Here is a 24,431-nt window from a genome sequence, read left to right as displayed (position 1 = left end):
CATTTCAGTAGTTGTTAAATTACATTGATGTAAAGAGACAGAACATGTTATGGAGGGGGGGGGGGGGCGTATTTTTGATAACATATTATAATAGGGTCTGGAATGTGGGTGGGGGGGGGCTCTGAAGTGGTGGCTCTGATGTCATGAAGCTTTGCTCATTCTTACTGCAAAGTGCTCATGATGGACTGACTCTGTGATGGATGTGTGTGCTTGCTGAAACAAGTGTTTTTCATACACCTTCAAAGAGAACTGACTACTTGACTGGATCTGTCTGTCTGTCAGTGGGAGCAGAGCAGTGAGGCAGCCTCCCATTTATTCTCTGAAGTCTCAGTCACTGCTACACAGCCTCCATCCTACATGTTACTCTGACAACCAAAAGGGAGACATGAGATTCAGTGGTAGTCATGAGATTTATAAGGTGTTTATTCATTCTTATACATTACATAACTGAATAATATAATAATATACTGAATAACAATTGATTTAAAACAATTCAACAATCATATCAATTTAACATGTGTATAGCCTATTTGATTGTACTAACTTAGCATTTCCCAGGACCCCAAGAGGTGCATGTTTTGGTTTTTACCCTAACACTACACAACTAATTCAAATGATCAAAGCTTGATGATTAGTTGATTATTTGAATCAGCTGTGTAGTCCTACGGCAAAAACCAAAACATGCCCCCCTTGGGGTCCCGAGGACAGAGAAACCCTGTACTAACTCATTATGAAATATTTTCCTAAATGAAAACTAGAAAAGGTATCAACGTATTTGGAGATGTGCTACAGGATTAAAAATACATTTTCTGATAGCTTTACAACATATGAGGTAATTTGGTTACTGTGGCTCTTATCACACAATCAATAAGTGAGCACAACAATTAAATGAGCGTTAAGCTGAGTTTGCACAGTATTATTATGATCACAAATACAAACATTTGACCATAACTCTGAAACATACAGAGCTATGGAGAGATTAAAAATGCACATTTAACAACATTTAGAATAGTTACCTCCAATATTATAATACTTGTAATTTAATGTTACTAACTTCACATCCTGTTTGTGAGATTTCTGTTAGCCGTTAATTTGAGATAGATTAGAATCCTGTTGACTTCTGATATGAGGGACTACTGTGAATGTGGACTCTAAACTGAACATCAGAGACATCATTCCAGTAAGTGCTTCGTTGTTGTGGAATGAGAGACCATTTGTGAAGGTGCTGTAGTTTTTGACTCTTTTCCTATTCTAGAGCGTTCCTCACTCAAAGGCTCTCTCAGTACTGGCTCTGGGTGGGCCTGGGAGGCAGGGAAGTGCCGATGCTGTGCTCCGTGCTGAAGTTGTACTCATACTGCCACAGGATAGAAGTATAAAGGGATTTAAAATACAGTATATCCAGTACAAACTGTTTGTATATGAAAACACTTCTTCACCAACAGCATTGAGGTTTGTATAAGTAGCTCTTTCAGTAGCAGATCATTATGCCTTTAAGATTACAAACTGGGTATGGGTTTGGGTATGAAGAAAGCTGAAAGGAGAAATGTGTGCAAATACTGTCCCCTTGTGGAATAAGATGAGAATGTATAACACGTTTATAAAACCACAGTACTTATGAATTTTCTTCACACCATCCATTTCCCAGATACATGCACCTAATGCACAGTTCTTCTTGGCTTTCTCAATGGATAAAATAATATATCCTTTGGTCACCAAAAAATATAAATAACCATTGCAATGAAGGAGAACAATTCAAATCAGTTTAGAATATATTTGGAGAAAAAAAAACCTCCATTAATCAATTGTGATGTTGTGGTCAAAATATATTTCAAGTCATTGTTGAAAGAGTAGTACCACATACCAACTTATACCATTGCTATTTTACTAAAACAAGCAAGCACATACCAACTCATCACTTCAATACACTCTGATCTGCAATACTGAATCACTGCACTAGGTGATGCTGCAAGATCATCAAATGCCTTTTAATATCTATATTCAAAGATCCCAACTAAGCACAATGGATTTATTGGGGATCTCCAACCAACACCCCTCTGTCTTTCAGGAAACTATAAGTTACGAGTCACATGCCACAAGACGGTTAGTTATAATAAAATTCAGCCACGACACCTGGCAAAATAAATAAACAAATAGATGTAAGTGTGAGCGTGTGTGTGGATGATGGATGGGGGAATGGGGTGTTATCAGGGAGAGCATGTATCACTGTCTGCCACTTTTACACGCGGGCTGACAGGACAGTGACACAGAAGAACATGGGCGGCAATCACCCAGATGAACAGAGCTTCATTTCCTGTCCCTGCTCCACTGCTAAAAATATGTGACATGTTGTCTTCATTAATTCCACCTCTATTTGGAGCTCTCTCTCTTTTCTCTCCTCTCTCTTCTCTCCTTCTCTCTCTATCTCTCTCTGTCTGTCTCTTACACACTACATGCACCCAGTCACACACACAGTTTACTGCTGAAACACACACACGTCCATAGGTGCAAATGAAAATGTCTGTCAGATTCATACACACATATGAAAAGACATCCACACTAACAGACGCACTCTCACACGCTAACTCTGAAAATCATTAGCCAGCCGCCAAAAACAAACATTTTTAGCAGTGCAAAGTACATAAAGACGTCAGCTCAAATCGCTTACTAATTAACACTTAAAAAGACACAAATTAGATATGCGTGGATAAAAGCAATTATAATCTCCACAAGTTTTGCGAATCATTTGGGAAATGAAAAGAATGCCTAATTGCTGGAACCAACATCATCTGAGAAGTATGGCTTAAGTGATGCCTGTTAGGAAACGTTCTTATCTGTAGCACTGTATATGATTACAACAGTTTTCCTCAATGACACGTGCAAATGTCAAATACCACCTCTCTTTTATGTATGTCTTTAAAGAAATGTATTGGACATCAGTCAGTTAGAATGTCCTTTACCATAATAATCTTTCTTCGCCCTGAAGAGAGAAAATGAACTCCTCCAGTGTACACTGACAGGGACCTCTGCTGGACAACTGAACACCACTCACCATGAACAAGAACGGCCTGTTTGTGTGACTCCATATTATAAAGGCTGCACTAAATACTGCACTATTTATTCATAGTGGTATTGGATTTGATCCACTGAAAACAAAAAGATCTAGTACATATTACAAATACTACTTAGCTTTTGATAACTGTAAATATCTGTACATATATGAGCAGGTGTTACTAGGGGGTGCTCAGTGACTATATATTTTGGCTTCAACCTTCAACCTAGAACAGAAAACCAGTATCTACATTTTATAGCCTAAAATTAAATTATTTTTTATTTTTTATTTTTGACAAAAAAATAAGCACTCCAAAATCCCTGAATATCTATTTGGCATGTGTAATATCAAACTGAAATACGATATTAATTTCCCATCTCTAGAGATATTGTACTGGGATAATAATGCGAGAGGAGAGAAGTAAAAATAACACAATGGTGAGGGATGTTTCCTCTTGGAAACTAATTATCAAGCTAAGCTGTGACTTCATCCCCATCAGCCTGGCCCCACCATTAATCTTGTGCTGTCGTCCACTTCACTAAATCCTGCGTGTTACACTATCTCACATTTACTTCATCAGTTCCAGCTACCGCTGCGGTAATTAATGATTCCTACCGCTCTTCCCTTCCCCTCCACGGCTCAGCTCGCCATGTGTCCTGCTGCTAATCACACTAACTGAGAGGAGAGGAGAGCTAGCCTACGGGACGAGCTGCCAGGCTGTCTCCATCAGCAGACCGCAGTGGCCACACACACACACACACACACACACACACACACACACACACACACACACACACACACACACACACACACACACACACAGACACACACACACACACACACACACATAATATTAGTACCTGAGCTGACAATGACAATGAGCTCCATTCTCAGAGACCAGATGACAAGATGGCGACTGTGTGATTTCTATACTATGTGACAGTATACAGAGCCAGGGAGCAGAACAGACACCCAGTTTGATGAGGGAGTGTTTGCTCTGTAACACATCTCAAACCCAACAGCACCTGTTCTTTTACAGTGGTCTGTCACTTCCTGGCAGTTCTGATACCCAGATATCGTGCTAATGAGAGAGAGGGGGAGGGGTTCACTCTCCTTCATGCACACACAATAACTGTGTGAGAACACACACATGCACACACACACAAGCACAAGAACACACGCACACACGCACGCACACACACACACACACTTTTCTCATTTTTTTCTTACTAGGAATGCCTGTAGGGTAGCTAGTTGCTCTGTAATAATACACTGTCTGTATTCTTTTCATTTACTCTGCATGAATTTGTATCTCTACTGTCTGTATGCTGGCTGTCTCATTGGGTAAGAAAGATCAAGTAAGGCTAATTGAAACCAAACACATGCAGTATGTGCATCATACTGGCAATCAGTTTCAATAGTGAGAAGACCACCAAAAAAAGAAAAGAACACCAAATGGAATCCAGAGTGTTTTTGTGCAGGACACAGTGAGACTAGTCAGTTCTCAGAGAGAGTGGCTGACCAGGCCCAGTCTGGGCGGGCTTTAATTCAATCTGGGTTTAGTGGAGCCAAAAGGGCCTTGCCCGTCTCAGACACTTAATTACAACCCCCAAGAATGTTTGCTTTGCATTCTGGGCCAACGGTGTCAGTGGCAGCCGAGCGTTGCAGCCCCTACTCACTTCCTCCTCGATCTCTGCCAAGGATTTGATCGTAATGCCCATTAAATTGACTCGCTGCATCTGAAATCAAAAGCAGAGAGAGAAAAAAACAAGAAACACGGCGTTAGGCACATGGCTAAGTAAGCATGCTTAAAATCTTTAATCCTCTCCCTCTCTGTTTCAATACAAAAGGTGATATAGTGACAGCCGCCGCCAGCCAGCCAAATGGACTGCATTGAGCCAGCTCTGCCTGGCTGCATGCATTCATCACTCAGTCTACACTGGAAGAGAAGAGAGGAGAGGAGAGTGCAGGAAGCTGTGTAGAACTGACTGGGGATCAGATCCTGGAGAAGGAAGAATACAGGCTACAATACAATTGAGGTATGTCCTCAATTGAAAAGTGGATGGATAAAAGCTGTGTAGAGAGCACTTTGTACCTCACAATTTAACAAACTAGAGGCGATGAAAAGAAAAAGGCTTTTTAGTTAGCATAATTCAAAAGCTTTGTGTAAACACTCACTTCTTCAGGGGTTCTTGCAAACTTCTCAGAGATTGTGAAGGGCACATCATCCATTGCTGAAAAGAGAAAATAAAATGTTGAGTGGAAACATAAGAGAATAAAAACATGACAACATGTTTCATACATTTCATACAAAACCAATCATTCCAAAATCTTCATACTGAGTATCTCATCCTGGCTAAGTGTAAATAAAATAATTGAAGACCAGCTCCCCTCAATCCCCCTCCCACCCAACCCTTCCTCAATAGCTTGAAGATGAAAGGTTTTTTATTCTCCACTGTACTTGAGTACCTCCACCCACCCCCTTCCCTCCTTCCCCCAAAACCATCGCCAGCCCGACTCCTCTTTAATTACTCTTGATTATTCCTGATTCTGTCTTGTCAGAGAGATGTTCCACTCCAAAACAAAGACACTCGCGCAGAAAAAGGGGAAAGAAGTGAGACAAAACATTCACCGGATACTGATTTGCATGAAAATAAGCCACAGTGTTTGGCAGGCAAAAAGTGGATTGAAATGAGGACTTGCCAAGAGCGTGGTAGTGTAATTAGCATTTGACCAAACAAACGAGCTTCAACAGAGCTATAATTAAGCAGGCCTGTAATTAAGTGTATGCCCTTTATCATAATGATCATGGTTAAAATGGTGTGATGGCTGCCAGTTGATTATTAATGGTGCAACCCCATACTGTACGCAGCCTGCAAAGGAATCAGAGTGTCACTACTGTCAGGCTAGAGAGCAGCCCTTTGTTTATAAAATACATTAGGGCCCAAATTAACGCAGGGTGACAGGGGACACAAAGGCTCTCGTTCCTTTCCAGACGAGAGGTGGTGACTAACTGCCGCTGCTCGGCTACACCAAATCACGAAGCACACAACTTCTAGCTCCCCTCTCTCTCTCTCTTTCTCTCTGAGGGGCCACAAATATCAATTGGCCAACCTTCCAACTGGTGTTATTTTACCCATAGTCCATCAGCCTGCTGGCACAGGAAAAGGAACTCAGAAATAAATGTAACCAAATGCTTCTCATGAGTCACTGTTTTGGATCTGATATTAGTCTGTGGAGAATACAACTTAATAACAGTATTTCAAACAATGTAATTTGAATGTTCCTTCATTCTGACACTTATGACTGCCTTTTTGTGTACCTCAACAGTAGGGATCCATTATACCGTACTTTCCACCCATAAATGTGATTTTTACTGCTACAATGAGGTCTTTGTAATCTACCCGTGACCTCACATAATGTAATGGCTACAGAGCTCTGAGGAAAATACATTGAATATCAGCCCTACCTAAAACCCACCATCACCATTACAAACCACTACTGGTAATCTACACTATGAGTTAGGACAGATGAGAGAATAGCCTTTGGCCACCATTTACCATCACCCTAAAGCCATTCAGAAAGCCAGCCCTGGCATGTGTGCTTCAACCCGCTCAGAGGAGGACTATTTAGCAGCAGTGCTAGCTGAAGGGCTATCTGCAGCAGCAGGGCTGGGTGATTGGGTGGATATGATGGCTTGTTTAAGCCCATAAAAACAAGTGAATAAACATGTGCTACTGTGTCACTGGGAGCAAAGAGGTAGGCGGGCGGGGGAATATATTAGAATCAATACCCAGCAATGGGAAGTGCAGATTGCACCCTGTTGATGGATCTGTGTGTAACAGACAGATTAATCTAGAGCTGAAGGCTGGGGTGCTTCTTTGTTGTTCAAGGATTACATTTTGAATCAGATCTCACTTAGTATCCCCCCACCATCCGTACTGGAGGGTCCATCTCACACCCAGACCAACGGAGGAACTTGGAGACGATTTTACTGGGCGAGAAATTGATAATTTACCAGGCACACGTACATACAGTAGTGGAAAGTCCTGAAGTAATGTTAGTCCAATCTCCTGGTTGAAACACTCCCAGTCTAAAGCATTCACTACCTACTCAAATGGCCAGGGTTAGAGTCTGTCTGAGCAATGAATCAAGTTCCAGCAATTTGTGTGAGGAAAACAAAATATTTGACCATTGGTCATGTGGTCCAATCTATATTTGTGTAAATGGTGTAGTAAAAATGTGCGCGTTGTAGAGTGATTGTGTATTTGGTATGATGACATTTTCTATCAAATCAGAGTCCATACATGTGCTCTAATTATGACTCCCTAATGAATATGATGATGGTTATGATGGTGATCATGACGATAACAACAATGATGATGATGGTGGTGTTAGCGAGTAAGGGCCCTGTGGCCTGACTGATGGTAGTGTAAAGAACGGAGTCAGCACGGGCCCAGAGTGGATCACTGGCTTATTAATGGCTCTATCAGGTGAGATGAGGAATGGCTGCATTGTCATCTCCAGCCCCTGGGCGCAGACGAATGGCTGTTTCAGGACGGGATGGGCTCCCTCGTCTGCTGCGCAGAGCACCAATCCCTCACAGTTCTGTAGTTGGACGCGCTGTCACTGTGGACTACAGCTTCAGTCCCGCTATGACCCGTACACAGGACTATAACGCATACAGACACATGTACACACACACATGCACTCACGCATGCACACACACACACATATTTATACAGGGTAATGCTCAGACATTGACTGATTGAGGACTGTGTGGGTGATCGAGCATACCTCACATTACCTGAACCAGAACTCTTAATTAACAATGGAAGAATGTTAAATAACTTTTCTTTCATGCTTCACTAATTCAACGTACCTGCACTGATCTGTGTCCACTATAATTACTCAGGTGAATCAAACTGACTCCAGGATCAGCTGGAAAAGTACTGAATATTTACTCTAATACAGTCTTACATGCATATGTATTTTTAAAGTGGCCATATGAATCAGTAATGTTTGGGTTACTGTGACTAAGACTGTGGTACTTCTGCTGAGATCCAGTGAGGGGAAAGCGGGAGCCGAGTATGAGAAATCTGACGTAAAAAAAGAACCAGACTGAACCGTTCCCGTTGACCAACATCTATCACAGACTCAGTTTTGAAGTTATTACGTGAGTTTCCAGTTTCCATCTAAGCACTTCCCTGTAAAGACATGATATTAACTGTTTATTGCACCTTGAGGATTGATGCATCTACTATATATATATTTTTTACAATAGAAACTTTGTGCACAACCACACCAGTGTCCAACTCCAAATACTTTATTCTAGATTCCTTGCCAGTGTCTCTGCCTCATTTAAGGTAAACGGAGTTTGGATCCACATAGATCAAGAGGAGGAGGATCTCTTCTGCCCACTCACAGCCCTCACCCCGACTAGACACTGACATGAGAAATAGTGGCCAGTCCTGACAGCATCTCTGAGACAGATTGTAGTTTATTTTGTCGCCCGGGCATACCATCTGTGCCATTCCAATAGAGGCTGTTTTCTCAGGCTGCTGTAGGAGAGAGGGCACGAGGCGCAGGGTCCCTCAGTAGCTCTGCAGCCGCGGCAGGTCATTAGTCAAATTGCCTAATGAGAGAGAATACAAATTGCCCCCTACCCTGACAGGAGGTGTCAGAGCTCCTGACCCGTGCTATGAGAACAGATGATCGCGCGTTGCTATTTTCAGATGATTTTAATGACTGTGGCTCTATGATTTCCATTCTTTTCCCCCTATCTTTTTTTAAATTCCACCAGACAGAATGGGAGTTTGGGGGGGAAAATCCTATGAAGATTCTGAAAATGTCCCATTGAAAAGCAAAAAAGTGTTACTTTTAATGATTACAGCAAATGAAAAAAGGGTTGCTGGGGATGACAACTGAATATATTAACTTTATTCATATCCTTTTTCACAAGCATTACAATTGAGACGTTATTCAAATGATATTCAGGATATATTTTACAACAGGTTCATTTTGGACATTGGACTCTATACACTTACTAATGTAGCACAGTAACCCTAGTTAGATTGATGCAGTCACCAAAAATAGATACCAAAACAATATTTATGAAATGGAGACAATTGTAAAATGCCAACACCAATACTGAAAAGAGTGATTTAAATGGTTTTAAGACACACTGCTAGTCCCAGATAGCTTGGAGGGCATGATTCTCAGTGCAGCTAATCATTTGTACCGGTGGATTATATGGGTGTCTCTGTAGACTCCTCAGGGGCAGCAGTGGGGCTGCTAAACACCCAGGTTTACACAGAGAAAGAGAGGAGGGAAAGCGGAGGAGTATTTAGCAAGGAGGGAGTAGAGTTATTTTTCCATCTGTGTGACAAGCAGCCCTTGAAATCTAGTTCTGGGTTGGGAGCCAGGAGGCAGTCCCAGTCGGGCGCTGGTCCATCAGTCTTCCAGAAAGTGGGCACACCTACAGTGAGTTGGCCATAAACACTACGGCACAACAGTGGATATTTGGAGCTCCACAGTCTAATTTCACATAATTTCTTCTATTTGAGGGCCCATATTTTTCTCTCTCTGTTATGAACATTAAATGCATATGATGATACAACAGACACCTACAATTCTATAAAAGGGCGGCTATAGCATAATGATCAATCATGCATAGAGAACTTATCTGGTCGCACATTCTATTTGTAAAATGTTATTTGTATTGTGCTACATGCTATTTGTATTGTGCTACATACTATTTGTATTGTGCTACATGCTATTTGTATTGTGCTACATGCTATTTGTATTGTGCTACATACTATTTGTATTGTGCTACATGCTATTTGCATTGTGCCACATGCTATTTGTATTGTGCTACATTCTATTTGCATTGTGCTACATGCTATTTGTATTGTGCTACATGCTATTTGTATTGTATTTTGGGGGCTCCCGAGTGGCACAGTGGTCTACGACACTGCATCTCAATGCTAGAAGCATCACTACAGACACTGGTTCGATTCCAGGCTGTATCACAACCGGAAATGATTGGGAGTCCCATAGGGCGGTGCACAATTGGCCCAGCGTCGTCCAGGTTTGGCTGGGGTAGGCCGTCATTGTAAATAAGAATTTGTTCTAAACTGACTTGCCTAGTTAAATAAAATGTAAAAATGATGCTATTGTATTGTGCTCTGTAATTGCAAAGTCAACAAAGTCAAGCATCCCTTTCAAAGTTTCAAAACTCCAATGTAGGCTAACCACGATGATCACTTAGCACAAGTCTGGGAATTGAATAAACATCAGAACTTGATAAGCAGTACATTGTCTTTAAAGACTTAACAGTGGCACCAGCATTGAGCCCCAGCTGTGGTTACTGGTAAATGTGCAGCAGAATCTGTGTATGAATGGGGTACGCCTCTCTGGACAAGTGTTAAAGCTGGCAGAGGGCTGACAGTAAATTGCTTGCGCCGGATGGGACACAGCAGAAGGCACAATTACACAAATCCCCTCTTAATTAGCGGTTCTGTGGGCAAACTAACCTGTAATGATGCAAGGGATGTGGTGAGCCCCAAAAAACTAACTAGGAACACTCCAGAATACTGGTGAGAGGGTCACATGGCCATGTGCCTTCTGAAGAGGATCAGAGAGTGACGTGTGATCCGTTGTGATCAAAGCAGCTGTACACTATGGTAAGGGATGGTCCCCATGCTGCCCTGCTCCCCCCCCCCCAGCTCCTAGCACTCTCTGAGCTCCTTGCCCTCTGGACTGAGGGCAGAGCAGCAAGTCCTGCGAGGTTGTGGGTGGCGTTATTAAGTTTTCGATGCTCACAGTACCAGGCAATGTAAAGTGGCACCTCACATGGTGAGTAATGAGCTGTGCCAGGGCGGAAGCAGGAGGGATGACAGCCAGAGAGGCTTCCTTGGCAGCCACTAAGCTGGGCCTCAACCAATTCATCATCCGCCTAAACCAATCCACCAATGCCGCGACGCCATTTGTCATTAATTATGCTAATAAACACACCATTACTCTCCTGGTGAAACAGGCAACGGTTATTAGTTAAGGCCTTTCGGATAGGTTGACACATTGAGGCATGTTTGTACACATCAACGTGTACACCCTTAGAAAAAAAGGTGCTGTCTAGAACCTAAAAGCGTTCTACGGCTGTCCCCATAGGAGAACCCTTTTTGGTTCCATGTAGAATCCTTTTCCACAGAGGGATCTACATGGAACTCAAAATGATTATACCCGGAACCAAAAAGAGTTCTACCCGGAACCAAAAAGAGTTCTACCTAGAACCAAAAAGGGTTCTACCCGGACCAAAAAGAGTTCTACCCGGAACCAAAAAGGGTTCTACCCGGAACCAAAAAGAGTTCTACCCGGAACCAAAAAAGAGTTCTACCCGGAACCAAAAAGAGTTCTACCTGGAACCAAAAATAGTTCTACCTGGAACCAAAAATGGTTATATTATGGGGACAGCTGAAGATCCCTTTTAGAACCCTTTTTTCTAATACTGTAGGTCAGTATACTGTATGTGGGTGAGTAGGCCTATAGTGTTTCAAGTTGGAGAGACAAAACAATTGATTCAGTTGAAATGTTACAATAAGTGAGTGCATGGTTCACCTAAAAAGAGACTTACTGATTTTCATTAAATCATAAGGAAGAAAATTCTTAAACAGGCTCTTTGCTATGCTCACAAACATAATGACTCCATCTTTGTAAAAAGGACGATTGTTTTAACATTTCTAAAGCATACTTCATAGGTCCTCTTAGAGAACCAGTCTGAGCAGAACTATTTAATATAGCTTCTGGGAGCCCCAGATGCCCTTTTCCAAAACTACTTCATTTCCAGAATCTCAATGTGCTTTTTACATCACACTACGGTATGTATTATGAGATCATTAATTACAAACTTAACAAGTCAGCAGAGCCATTAAAAGATCTTTAAGGCATATTTGTCCATAAATCTCCTTAAACTATATTTAATGACTGGATTTTGGGGAAATATTTTTTATCAAGTTCTAATTAGATGTGTGATAACAAACTCTGCTGTACATGGAGGGAATGAGGGAGCTGTGACAGGCCATCCATTGATGGTCTCCATGTCTGGCCACTGAGAATAATGGAGCACTGCTTTTATTCCAGGGAAGAATAGACAGCAATGAGGGATGTGAGTCCAGTCTGGTCTGCTAATGCAAAGCTATTCAAAGTCACTTATTTGAGTCTAATGGGGTTCTGAAAGATTGTATTCATATAGTTTGTTGGTAAATATATTAATATGCTTAAATGTATGACCTTTTGAAATTAGCAGATTAATTAAACAGAAACAATTTGTATTAGATATCTAGGTAAAATGTGTTGACAAAAGAAAATAGTTGTAATATTCAAGATACTGATAACCAAAATGGTAAAATTATCACCATCTTTTGGGGATGTTCACTGTGTGCGTAAGCATGCTTAAGCACTCTCTTGCTTCTCTCTCCACACTGACCATAAGAATAAATCATTAATGGGTTTTAGAGAAGACACGTCACAGTTTTTCATGCCTTGATGCAAGCCGAACCCTTTGGCTTTGTTTCAGACATTTAGAAAGTTTTATCGTACAGGAATTGCATACTTCAAATCTTGTATCATCTAAATTAAAACACAGCAGTAAATCTGCCCAATACCTCCCCCCATTAAATATCCACGCAAGATTAATTTGGCTCAATTTACTTGATCCAGGATCCTTTGGATGGATGCCTTACATGAGAGGAAAACACCACTCTGGTTAGTGTTTTAATGACCCACCAGAGGTGCCACAAGGCCATTGAATAATAAAAACCTGCCAATGACTTTTGTGTCACTAGGCAGAGGTTGTTTTTTAATCCCTCAGCCTAAAGAATGTTGTTATTATAAAATATAACCACACTGGTGCAGAGGCTGTGGAGATACATCATAGCGGGTTGAGATTACAGTTGGAGATTAGCGGGGCTGAACTCCTCCCTCTGCAGAGGCTGGCCTGCAAGCCCAGCACCACAGAGGGAGATAAGATGGAACTTTTGTTTGAAACCTGATGAGAAGCCTCTTAATGAAAGTGCTGGGCCAAAAATAATCTTTTTTCTCAATGTTAGTCAATCAAAAAATGGTGTAGTTGGAGAAAAAGAGGAGAAAGAAAGTAATTTTGTATAATCAGTGAGCACCATCTGGAACAATTAACTGAATTCCACAAAACCCAGAGGATCAGTCATATTGGCTTATTAAAGATCCGGAATTATACAAGTAATAAATCCTTGGAAAAACGAAGCGTAGACCCCTGCCTGTCACGACTATTTTAACTTCAAATACAGTGGAATGCTTGATAAGGCTGAAAAGAGGAGATTAATATATGCAAATTATGTCGAGCATTTAAAAGCCCCCCAACAACTGTCTCTTATTACGGGGCTTTATGTTTTATTCATACACCAACTCACCTGTCATTTCATAAGATATAATATTATGAGGGTATTATTAAACAGCGTAAAGTGGCGCTTTAATTGGAAAGCCCCATTGCATTTTCCAGATGCACAAAGTTTAATAAGGATTCTAATATCGTTCCGGAAAATCAAAAATCATTGTCATCCTTCTGCCATTATATTTTGCAAACCCAAGTTAATTTTGAATCTTCCTTTTTTCTTTCTCCTCCAATGGATGAACTGTCTCTCGTCAGTTAATTGAACTTCTTTTAATGGATTGGGAAATAATTGCACTCCATATTACGTTATATCTGGGCCAATGTCAGGATTTTTTGATTAATGTAATAGATATGTTAATGTATTACTTTTTATCACTAGGATGTCTGCTAAATATGACATGCTGTTCAATGGATACACAATAAAGCAAATAGTATATGAACTCCATTCAAAACACCATCATCTTTTTATGCTATATAGTGAAGCAAAGGGAAATAAAACAGCACTTCTAATTATGTAAATTAATAGAATACTATATACCAGGGGTATTCAACTCTTACACTACAAGGTCCGGTGCCTGCTGGTTTTCTGTTCTACCTGATAATTAATTGCACACAACGGGTGTCCCAGGTCTAAATCAGTCCCTGATTAGAGGGGAACAATGAAACAAAATGCAGTGGAACTGGCTTCGAGGTCCAGAGTTGAGTTTGAAGGCTAAATACCTTTGAAGATGCATTTTTTTTACAATACAATACATTTCCTAACACATTTCATAAATGCACATTTCATTATAATTACATGCTCCAGGAATAACTTGCTCCCCTGTCAATAGTATAGGAAATAATTGGCAAAGAAACTTGCCTTGGATCAAAGAGATAAAGGTGAAATAAACAAAAGGTTGGGGCTGTTGTGAAAACTCCATCTCTGTCAAAATGAGCTTGAACTGTCAAGTGAGAGAAGCTTGAAAAATCTATATGAATTAGTTTTTAATATTCTGGTTATAAATGTCAAAGCGCCCGCACATCACATCTCCACATAAAGTGACTGAAGATGACAGATTTCCCAGACATGTTGCCTCTCCTCCCCTCTCATTCTTTTTTTTTGTGTTGGGTTTTTGTTTTGTTGGGAAGTGACGGAGGGTTTAATCAAGAAAGCAGGCAATTCATCAATCCTAAAGAAGGCTCCTGTACAACCCTGACAGAGCGCACATGGTTTTAGACCAACGTGAACCTGGCCAGCTGTCAACACACCACACACACCGCGCAGCTCACAGTTAACACAAACCTGTCGTCTGCTCCGACCCCACACTTGGTCTGCAGGTCGTCACACTGTTAACGAAGGAGGAAAGATACTGCCTCTCACAATCTAAATGTGTGGCTGGAAGGCTCTCTTTTCAAGACAAATGAAGCTGAAAGAGAAAGTCTTTGTACAGTATGACTGGGAAGATGAACCCCTCTCTTCAAACCCCACAAAGTGATTCAAAAAGAGAGCAGGGCTGGAGATTTTGTGACATGGTGATAAAAGAGCAGACACCAACGACATTCGTATGATTATAGAGCACAGGCTCTATTGATAAATGATGATTGCTGGCAGTGTACTGAATCTCTATGGTTCTTATTGTCACTCAAATACTGTCCAGACAGAGGTATAACACATGGAAGGCCACAGACCAGACCAATGTAGGTAGCAGGTACTGTAGATAGTTATTACAAACAGTAACATTATCATTCTAAATAACATAGAACAAAAATTATCCCTAAATCAGTAATTATATGTTATGAACTTTGTGTGAGATCATATAATAGTGGACTGGTAGACTTGACTATCGTTAAAAACTTGTAAGGACACGGTCAGTGTGTGACAGGGATAACTGGGATGATAAGTGCATGCCACAGCCCCGCTATCTCGCCACTGTGGAACAAGAGGAATCCTCACCACATGGTGTCTCTCTCCAGCTGGATAAAACCTGCCTGCTCTACTCTCCACACTCCTCGTCTGGAGAAGCACCACCCCACACTACGGTGTTTCAGCAAGTTCTGACTCCATAGACTAAGCCAAGTTTAAACTAAGTTCCAGTCCAGATCAATTTCATTCCACTTTCCACTCTATTATTACTAAAAGAGCATTCAGTTTGCATTTCTCCTACAGCAGAAAACTGCAGGTAAATGTGAGTGTGGCATGTGATGAATCATATTTGACAGCTGTTAAACGTTCTCTTGAGTGTAATGCTGAGCTCCTCTGGGAAGCACTGTTCATTCTTTCAGATAAGCACAGCTCTTTACACGTCTGTGATAAAAGACATGGAATGTGTGCATAGATCAATTACCAAAGGAGCAATCTACACGTTGGTGGAGATTAAATACTTTTATAACAACATATGGCTAGAAATATTAAAACACCTTGATTCTGCAATGAATAGAAGTGATAGGAATTTAAGTCAGCTCACTGGGGGTCAGATTGGGGCACAGTGAGAGAGCTAAACTGATTTAGTTCAGAGCATTTGCAAGACGCCTTACCATACTGTATAATTTGCACAATCCATATCATACACAGTGAGACTCCCTAAGTGTAGTTGAGTTTGGTGCAGTAAAGATACAGTTTACCTGATATGGTATAGAGACCGGAGCTCTCTGTGTCAGGCCTGCTTGTGCTCCTCCTGTAGGTGCTGGTGGGGAGCGCTGCAGGTATTTGCCTGGAGGAGATAAAGCACCATGTCACGTCAGACAAGTGTACCACAACATTGAAGGTGACATGTTCTCTGAGATCTGGAGAAGAACGCCAAGGCGTGGATTCAGTGTCAGGAGGAAAAGGTGTTCACTGGGGCAGGATCTTACGATTCCAACCCCATCATCCCCATGACGACACCCCCACCCTCTTCAAGTCAGACAGCGCGTTGATCAGGACAAGACACACCTGACAGAAAAGGGGCTGGATATGGAGACATGAAATAAAAGCTAACCTGTACGTGAGCTGCCCAGGGGGTTTAGTAGGTCTTTAATGGTTTGGGTCTGGGATTAGGGCCTGGTTTGTGCTAAAGGAATATAAATTATATTACTCAAGGGAAGTCTGTTTTACCATACTACAGGCTTGCATTACAAAAAAAACAGCATGCAATGCACTTCATGGGCAGTTGGAGCTAACAAACCGTATAAGATTGCAATCCTCATCAATCAAGCTATCATGAATTACACCCTGTGACTAAGCCCTACTGATCGATAAATCCACAGCAAGCGCAAATTATTTCTCAGCTTCAAGAGAGCTGCATAATGTGACTTTGAACATGCATTGAAGTTAAAATGAGTTTGTCCAGAACTCTGATATAGCGATAGGCTACAGTGTGTCCAAATGTAGGGTCATGCTGAGCAAGGTGTTCATGTAATATGGGAACTTTAAATACCCTTAGCTAGGGTCACAAGGATTCAAACAAATAACTCAAATACTGTAGTTGTGTATTGTCTGTATGTTTACGTGTATTTGCCCATTTGCAGTTAGGACAAATCATCTTCAGGGGGCTAAAAAATTCATTTCCAAAAGACTAGTGACATATCTGCACATCCGCATATTCTGATGGCAACACTGCATGAGTTGTGGCCATTCTACATTTCTATCTCTTTTGATTAGATAAATAAATGCTATCATTTCTATCAAAAACAATAAAACAAACTCCCTGACAGGTTGTGGTATTTATGAGCTAAGGCTTGCAACTCAGATTTATTTGCCATGATAGGGTCGACTTTTCCCCTGTTCATTTACATCAGCATTTGGCCATCTTAAATCCAGGCCAATGGTGAATTTTTAAAAGGTTGGCATCAATCTTGTGGAACCGATTGCCACATTTAATGAAGACTTCCCTTACCTTGCAAAGGTTGACTCCAATGCTGAAAAGGGAAGGGACATGCCTCTCCAAGCAGTGAGACATTTCACAAACACTGATAAACTGAAGGGAGATTGTTTAGATGCTCTTTTGAAGAAATGCGCTTGAGCGGTTTGGTTCATGATATAGCATAGAACAATGAACCGATCCATTGAGATACACAAATGTAAATGAAGCATTCAGAGAAAACCTACTTTGAAACATCCATTTGCTCAAATATCATCAATTTGATAAGGTCAAAATGGAGATATGTTTAGGTGGCCTTTGAAAACTATTGTACTCAATATTGCATCTTTCCTGGTACAAAAACAAAGCACTTTATAATGAAATGATGGGTTGCCGCTAAATGAAATCAAGGGAAGATCAAACATTGCCATAGAATAGAGCATGGTTGAACCTCCCACACCAACAAACCTTCATGGACCAATGAAATGATCAGCAAACATAAAATCTACCGAAGAACTGTATTGAATGAAATCAGCAATTTGCTCACATAAAGTGCATCTTCTTGTTATAGTATAAAGTAAAGGGTCTAAGAGTTTCCATTTTCATATTAAACTTAAACCCCAAAGAACTGTCTTATTCCAAATTCTGGGATTTCTAGACATGATTTGGGTGTACTGGATATATGGTACCATGTGGCAAATCAAGTCTAATTCTTAAAATAAAAACATGGCAAGTGTATTGCTATGTAATCAACGGTAGCAGTTGGGCTCAGATTATGTTGGCCACTGGAGTTTTGACTACAATGAATCATCATTCTAGGCAACGAGAGGCATATTGACACTTGTTCCTAATTTGAATATTTAATTACAATGTAGTTCCTCATTAAATTACTGTAAAACTGGGAACATAGCCTGAAAGATTTAAACAATTACAACTTCACTCAGGAGCCCATTGGCCCAATAAAATCGATGCGGAATGTAATCACAAACACATATGCATAAAAGCCATATGCATAAATAACAACCTGATCCACTTTGAGCTGGCTCACATCTTCAAGTCAAAATGTTCTAAGTAAAACTAGAGTACTGCTGATTGCTTGATAAGATCAATTAGCTGTCTAAATCCTAATATCAATTTATGGTTTTATATATTTGTTCAGTGTGGTCGGAGATAGAAATGAGGTAAAAGAAAATGAAGCTGTCAATCTGAAAAGAAGAGGAGAACATCTGTTAGACAGTGGACAGACAAGTAGTAGTCTGCAGAGAGGCAAGACAAGGATAAAAAAATAATATCAGGGAAGAGCCTGAGCTGCCATAGAGGGAGTTGGGAGCGCTTGTTTTGACACTCATCCAGCCTCTTCCATGACAACATCTCCACACCTTCCTCAATATGCAGACAGTCCTGCTTTGCAGGGGCTGCTTTCTCACCCATCATTATCTTCCTTTAAGGTTTGTGTCAGGTGCTGAAAAGAATAGCTGCATGAATTCACAGGAAAATCTCTGAGCACACGGAGCGCATCAGGTTTCACTTGATGATTCTCTCGTTTGTGGCACCGTTCTGCATCCATTTGCTTGATTTGAGATATACATTTGCCAACTTTTTTAGGATTCCACAAAGTAAAGAAAAAAAGTGCTTTCAGTAAGTTTGACGATGTCATTATGGCTGGGGGCTCTGTCAAAACAGCACACTCACAGACAATGATGGCCTCCCTCAAGAATATGGTACAGTGCTGGTTAGGCAGTGAGGAATGGGGACAGGTACAATGCCACCGCATAGCAGCTGGGACACTGTGGAAAGTGTCAAAAGCAGAGGAAAGGACAATATAAAAGCTAGAGGAGACTGCATGCATGTCAATCGTGGCATTCAATTATATCTCCTGACCCCCATCAGACAGTTACTTTATGAATAATGTTTTAAACCGCAAATCATACAAATATGGTCATGTTACGGTGTGGAAAAGATGATTGGCCTTAACATTTTTATCGTTAGGCCATTTGATTTAAAAAGTGTCCAGGTATACAGTACATCAGGCTGTTATTCCAAGAGAAATGTAAAAAAAAAACTTGATTATGCAGGAGAAAAAAGACATTGCAATATTAGCACAAGGCTAATTTATGCCACCAGTCCATCTAGAGGTCAGATATCAGCCTTAGCAATGACAGTTTTATCAGGAGAACAAATAGCAGCGTTGGAAAGGAGGAGCGTAGATGAAAGGAGAGGGGGCTGCTGTAGTGGATGCATTAAAAGCCTGACAGGACAGCACAGCTTTTCCACATAAGGGAGTCAGGAAGTGGCTGACTGGCTTCTCTCAAGATGGAAAGAGAGCTGAAGTGGTTGACACCAGGCCAAAGCAATAATTTAAAACGGGACATGGCAGCAAGTAAGGATGTTCCAGACGAAACTGATCAGACAAAGTACATAACAGCTCTCTTCAGTTTAGCTAAAGGCTCAGGTTATTCAAAACAAGGCCTGTCTGCTTGTTCTTGGATGTTATTATGGCACTCACTGAAGTGGAGGCCAAGCACGTGCAGGGGATGGTCATACGATTTTATTCTTCTAAACAAATTCATTGGTTGTACAAATCAAATGAAAATGGAGGAAAACCACTCAGAATTCAGTACCAAAGTACACTAACTTTGACCTAGATGCTGACAGCTTTAAATGCTGACAAAAGTTTAAGTGGCTTAGTGGTTTAAGTCAGAGCACAACTCTAACAAGCTCACATTGCCTGGGGCAACCTAACATTTGTAAGGGATCACCAGCATTCAAAATTACAAGGGTCATAAAAAATGTACACAAAATTGACTGCGTTTAAAACATATTTTCCACTGACTGTGAAAGGCACTTACATTTAAGGGGTGCGGTTCTCAAACGGCCATAAAGTTGTTATAGATAGCCCCAAGACAGCACAGTGTACAGGAGGGAATTCTCAGACGCGGAACATGGATGAGGAAAGAGTTCAAGTGATGCAAACAAGTTTTCAGAATGACAGTTACCAGATACTAACTGTAGTTCAAAAACATGGACATACTTATTTTGGCTGATTGAATCAAACATCGCTCATATGACACTGAGCACACACTGGTTGAATCAAATCAAATGTTATTAGTCACACGCGCCGAATACAACAGGTGTAGACCTTAAAGTGAAATCAAAGTTGTTAACACGTCATTTCAATGACGTTGCGTTGAACTAACATGGAATAGACGTTGAATTGACATCTGTGCCCAGTGGGATGCCTCATAAACACTCCAGAAATATTGCAATGTATGGTAGCACAAGGTACTCAGTGTAATGAAAGTGTGGCCATTCCATGTGTTGGTTGTTTATCTGTCTATAATGAGGAGTCTGGAGCAGCCAACAAAGAACATGCCAGCAATATTCACTTCATAAAATGGCATTGTCTACCTTGGCTGGCGAGAGTTTCTTATTCAGTATATCATCTTGCTCCTATGTGTCTGTGCATTGTGGATGGAAAGGAACTAAAGGGAAGGCTCTCAAGCTGTGACATGAATTTCTTAATGTTAATACAAAAACATGAGCCTGTGATCTCAGCAGGCATCAGAAGGGGGTTTGTTGCTTCGAGGTGCAATTTATTCTTACCCCCAACGCCTCAGTGACTTGAAAGTGGGCTTCAAAAGAGCTAAGGATTACTGGTAACAGTTGAGAGGGTACACGGCCTAGGCTTTCTCCATCGTTTCGAGACATCAAACATTATTAACTATCTGCTCCCCAAATATTCGCGATTCACACAACTCTGATTTGTGCGTCTTTCCTCTCAAATCATAGTTTGCGCACTTCATACCTTGCCTTTAAATCAAACAGCTTTCTCTCATCACCAGTAGCCATATGAACAGTCTCACCTTTGAATAGCACTCCATCAGTCTGGCCACCTTCACTCTGACCTCTGCTGTGGAGTGGAGTAGTCTTCATACTGCTCTCCACATTGAGCCTCGAACATTCCAGGAGCAGCACTCCAAGCCGGCAAGCCCATCGATACCCCTGCCATGCCCCCCTCTCCACCGCCATTCAAAAGGAATCTTGATTGTTTACTTACAATTTGCTCTGGAAATCCCCAGTACTTCATTGCAATAAATAATTAGGCTGTTGGATCTGGCCCCAGTACAAAGGCCTGCTCCTTCTCTGTGGGCCCCAGGCAGGGCAGACAGAGCAGCTGAGGATGGGGGTACGGTACAGCAACAGTATGGCATGGTGGAGCTCTCTGCACTACCTGCCTCTGTCTTCCCCTCCCTTCCTCTGCAGCTGTTTCTCTCTTTCTCTCTCCAGGCTACGTTTCTTCCCCTTTGTCTGCACAGTACAACAGCACGAATGTCACCACAGTCAGAGAGCGAACAGGCTCTCCAACTTGAGACAGAGACCAAATAGCAGGAGTTCAGCCCTCGTTGAACTTATGTTCCCATTCAGGGGATCCTGTCTAGTTTCCCTTTCTCTCCAGTACTCCTTCACTGCTTTCTCTGACCAGGCACAGCTATCAGAACATGTACTGTATGAGTATGAACTGTCAATCACTTGTGTGTAATAAACTACATCACTCAAGAGGTATTGACTGACTAATGGATCACAAACATACCTAAAGGAACACAAAACAGACAAATCTGAACTTGGGACTCATGTTTCCAAATACTGTAAACACAAAACAAAGGCATGGTCCTTTTGAACTAAAAGTTGAGAGAGAGGGTGTTGATGCTTGGTTATAAAAGTCTCATTAGGAACTTGGTATGTACCTTGTGGTGTTGGGCATTGAGTCGTAGATAGCGGTTTCGGTGGATGGATGCACATTTCCCGTTCGATACAAAATGTCCATATTGTTTAGCTCTCTGTAGAAACAAGAGTCACACACCAGTCAAATGGGAAATTAAACTCCTAAATTCATGAGCAACACTGTCACAAGGACATTCCAAAAAGATTCCAAGACCAAATCCATTATTCTAATTCAATGACATAATTGATGAGAGTACAGCTCAAATATGATTGATAAACAGCAGACATGTGGATGATCGGAGCAGAAGACTGAGTGAGCACTTTGTTTCTCTTGCATACCTGTGGTGAAATGAGGTACTACTGACAGACTGTGCACTGTTTATGTCCAGGCAGGTGCCTCTAGCAGGCTGCAGGCAAAGTATGTTTTGAGAAGGGAAATAGGGATCCTGCTCATTGGAGACTATGCAAAATCAATGAAAACCTACTGCGCACGTTGCCACAGAACTGCATGTCAAAAAACAATGCTATGAGTGTCAGGTATTAAATACAATATTCCTTCTGCTTTTACAGGTCCGTCCACTCACCCAATACACGTGTAGTGTGGACGGGTGTGCTTGGACTTCCCCTGGATCTGGATGTCACACACAGCAGTCTCTGTGGCTAGGCGTAGGCCGAGCCTAATACACAGCCTCTTCTTCCTCAAGGCAGGCTCCTCTGACGGACAAGGAGAGAGACAGACCATATTAGGGATCATGAACAAGAGGCCAAATTCATCTCTTGGTCACGGCTATGCATAAAATAATGATATGAACTATAAACACACTAAATACTGCTAAGCACCGACAAAATCCAATAATGATAACTAGAAAACGAAAGACAAATGCTAACCCGTACAGTAGCCACAATATATGCTGCCAAATATGAATGTATTTTTTTACTGGATGTGCAGGGTAACATTTCATACATCACGTTAGATGTATACACTAAACATGGATTCACATAAAGTAATAAAACATTACATTAAACCATAGCCCAACAACACATCATCTTTCTGTTCTTCATTCCAGCTAGAAAACATAACCATGCTTGCCCATATTACTTCTGTGCCTCCCCCATTTATTTCCAACCACTGATAGAACGTGTAGAGTAAATGTGATGATAATAAAAATAATAAACATCTGTTCCTCACTCACTCACCACACCACAATATTATTACATTTTCAAGGCCTGGATAGTGAGGGGGAATACATAGCACTCAAAGAGCACTAAAGCATTGGGGAATGCATTTCATTAATATTAGATAACCCCCATCCACTCGTCCTCTCCCCAAATAAATACATAAATAAATAAGCCCCTCATAAAGAAAAGCACAGCTCCAGCTGAGATAAACAATGACTCATGATTCTCTTCCCGTGTACCTCGAGGGCAAAATGTTTCTTTTATTCCCACAGACTATCATAAATTAAGCTAACCTGCACCCATAAAACATTCACTATCTCAAGCTAAGCTGCCCCAGAGGACTTCCACAGAGGCTGATTAAAGCAAAGTCAAAGCTAGTGAGGGGCCCGAAAAACCTTCAGAGGTACGGTTGTGGTTTAGGGGGAAATGCTTACTTACTGGTGTCTATTGTTTCTTGGATGGGTATGAAGCCCTCTGGTAGAGTGTCCTTCAAATCAATCAACCTCATGTCAAGGAGCACATCTGACGACTGGCTCTAATGTACAGGAAAACATTCAAAATGACATATGCACGTTTCAGATGTAATAGATTGTAAGAACCACTTCTTATTACAAAAGTGTAAGGGTTATTCCGTTTTTGTAATGGTCTGAAAAGAAATTACAAAGACAACTGAATCAATGATTTCCTAAAAGCTTGGGAAGTCTCTAAAGAGAGGAGTTGACACGTTGGTGAAAGTAATTACTCCATAATAGCTTCTTTTAAAAATGAGAATGCATCTGTGAACTTGCAATCATTCTCAAGCCTTGGAGGGAAACAGCGGGGTTGTATGTGAGGCAGGCCGGATTGCCTGTTCATCAAAATTTGGTTAAAAACAATCAGGGACTGTTTAGTTGACATTTTCAAGCATGACTCTTCTCAGCCTCCCAGCCTCCAGTCATTATATTTCCATTTTTCGCCGTAGTAAATTGCAATAATACACAGCGGCAATGGAGAGTGGGGTGACCGAGTCGTTACTTGGCGCGTCCGGAAATCTGGATTCCACTACTACTGTTGCCCAGCAGTCATCACCGTTAGAGAAATGTTGTATTGATTGTTTTTATTCTGACTTAGGGTGGAATATAGATGAATGTTATTACTATGCATGAAACCCTTTCTTCAGATGTTTTTTTCCCATCAGGACCTGACAAAAGGGCCATCTACCTCCAACCTAGAGTATAAATCACAAAGTATTTACTTC

The 24,431-nt window shown here is 41.2% G+C and overlaps 1 protein-coding gene across 2 annotated transcripts in view; it reads right to left on the bottom strand.

The window, feature by feature from the left end:
• Window positions 1-405: 405 nt before the first annotated feature.
• Window positions 406-24,431, bottom strand: part of LOC139545477 (multivesicular body subunit 12B-like) — a 37,580-nt gene continuing 13,554 nt past the window's right edge. For both annotated transcript variants that reach the window (XM_071353287.1, XM_071353288.1), the window contains 7 exons: window positions 23,633-23,729; window positions 22,600-22,729; window positions 22,039-22,131; window positions 16,077-16,165; window positions 5,228-5,283; window positions 4,729-4,788; window positions 406-1,354 (listed from right to left, as the gene is read on the bottom strand). In XM_071353287.1, the coding sequence (XP_071209388.1) occupies window positions 1,280-1,354; window positions 4,729-4,788; window positions 5,228-5,283; window positions 16,077-16,165; window positions 22,039-22,131; window positions 22,600-22,729; window positions 23,633-23,729 (600 nt within the window). In that variant the 3' untranslated portion in view covers window positions 406-1,279. The remainder of the gene's footprint in view (window positions 1,355-4,728; window positions 4,789-5,227; window positions 5,284-16,076; window positions 16,166-22,038; window positions 22,132-22,599; window positions 22,730-23,632; window positions 23,730-24,431) is intronic.

Source organism: Salvelinus alpinus, chromosome 19 (genome assembly GCF_045679555.1).
Source record: "Salvelinus alpinus chromosome 19, SLU_Salpinus.1, whole genome shotgun sequence".
NCBI lineage: Eukaryota > Metazoa > Chordata > Actinopteri > Salmoniformes > Salmonidae > Salvelinus > Salvelinus alpinus.
This window is presented reverse-complemented; position numbering and strand designations above follow the sequence as displayed.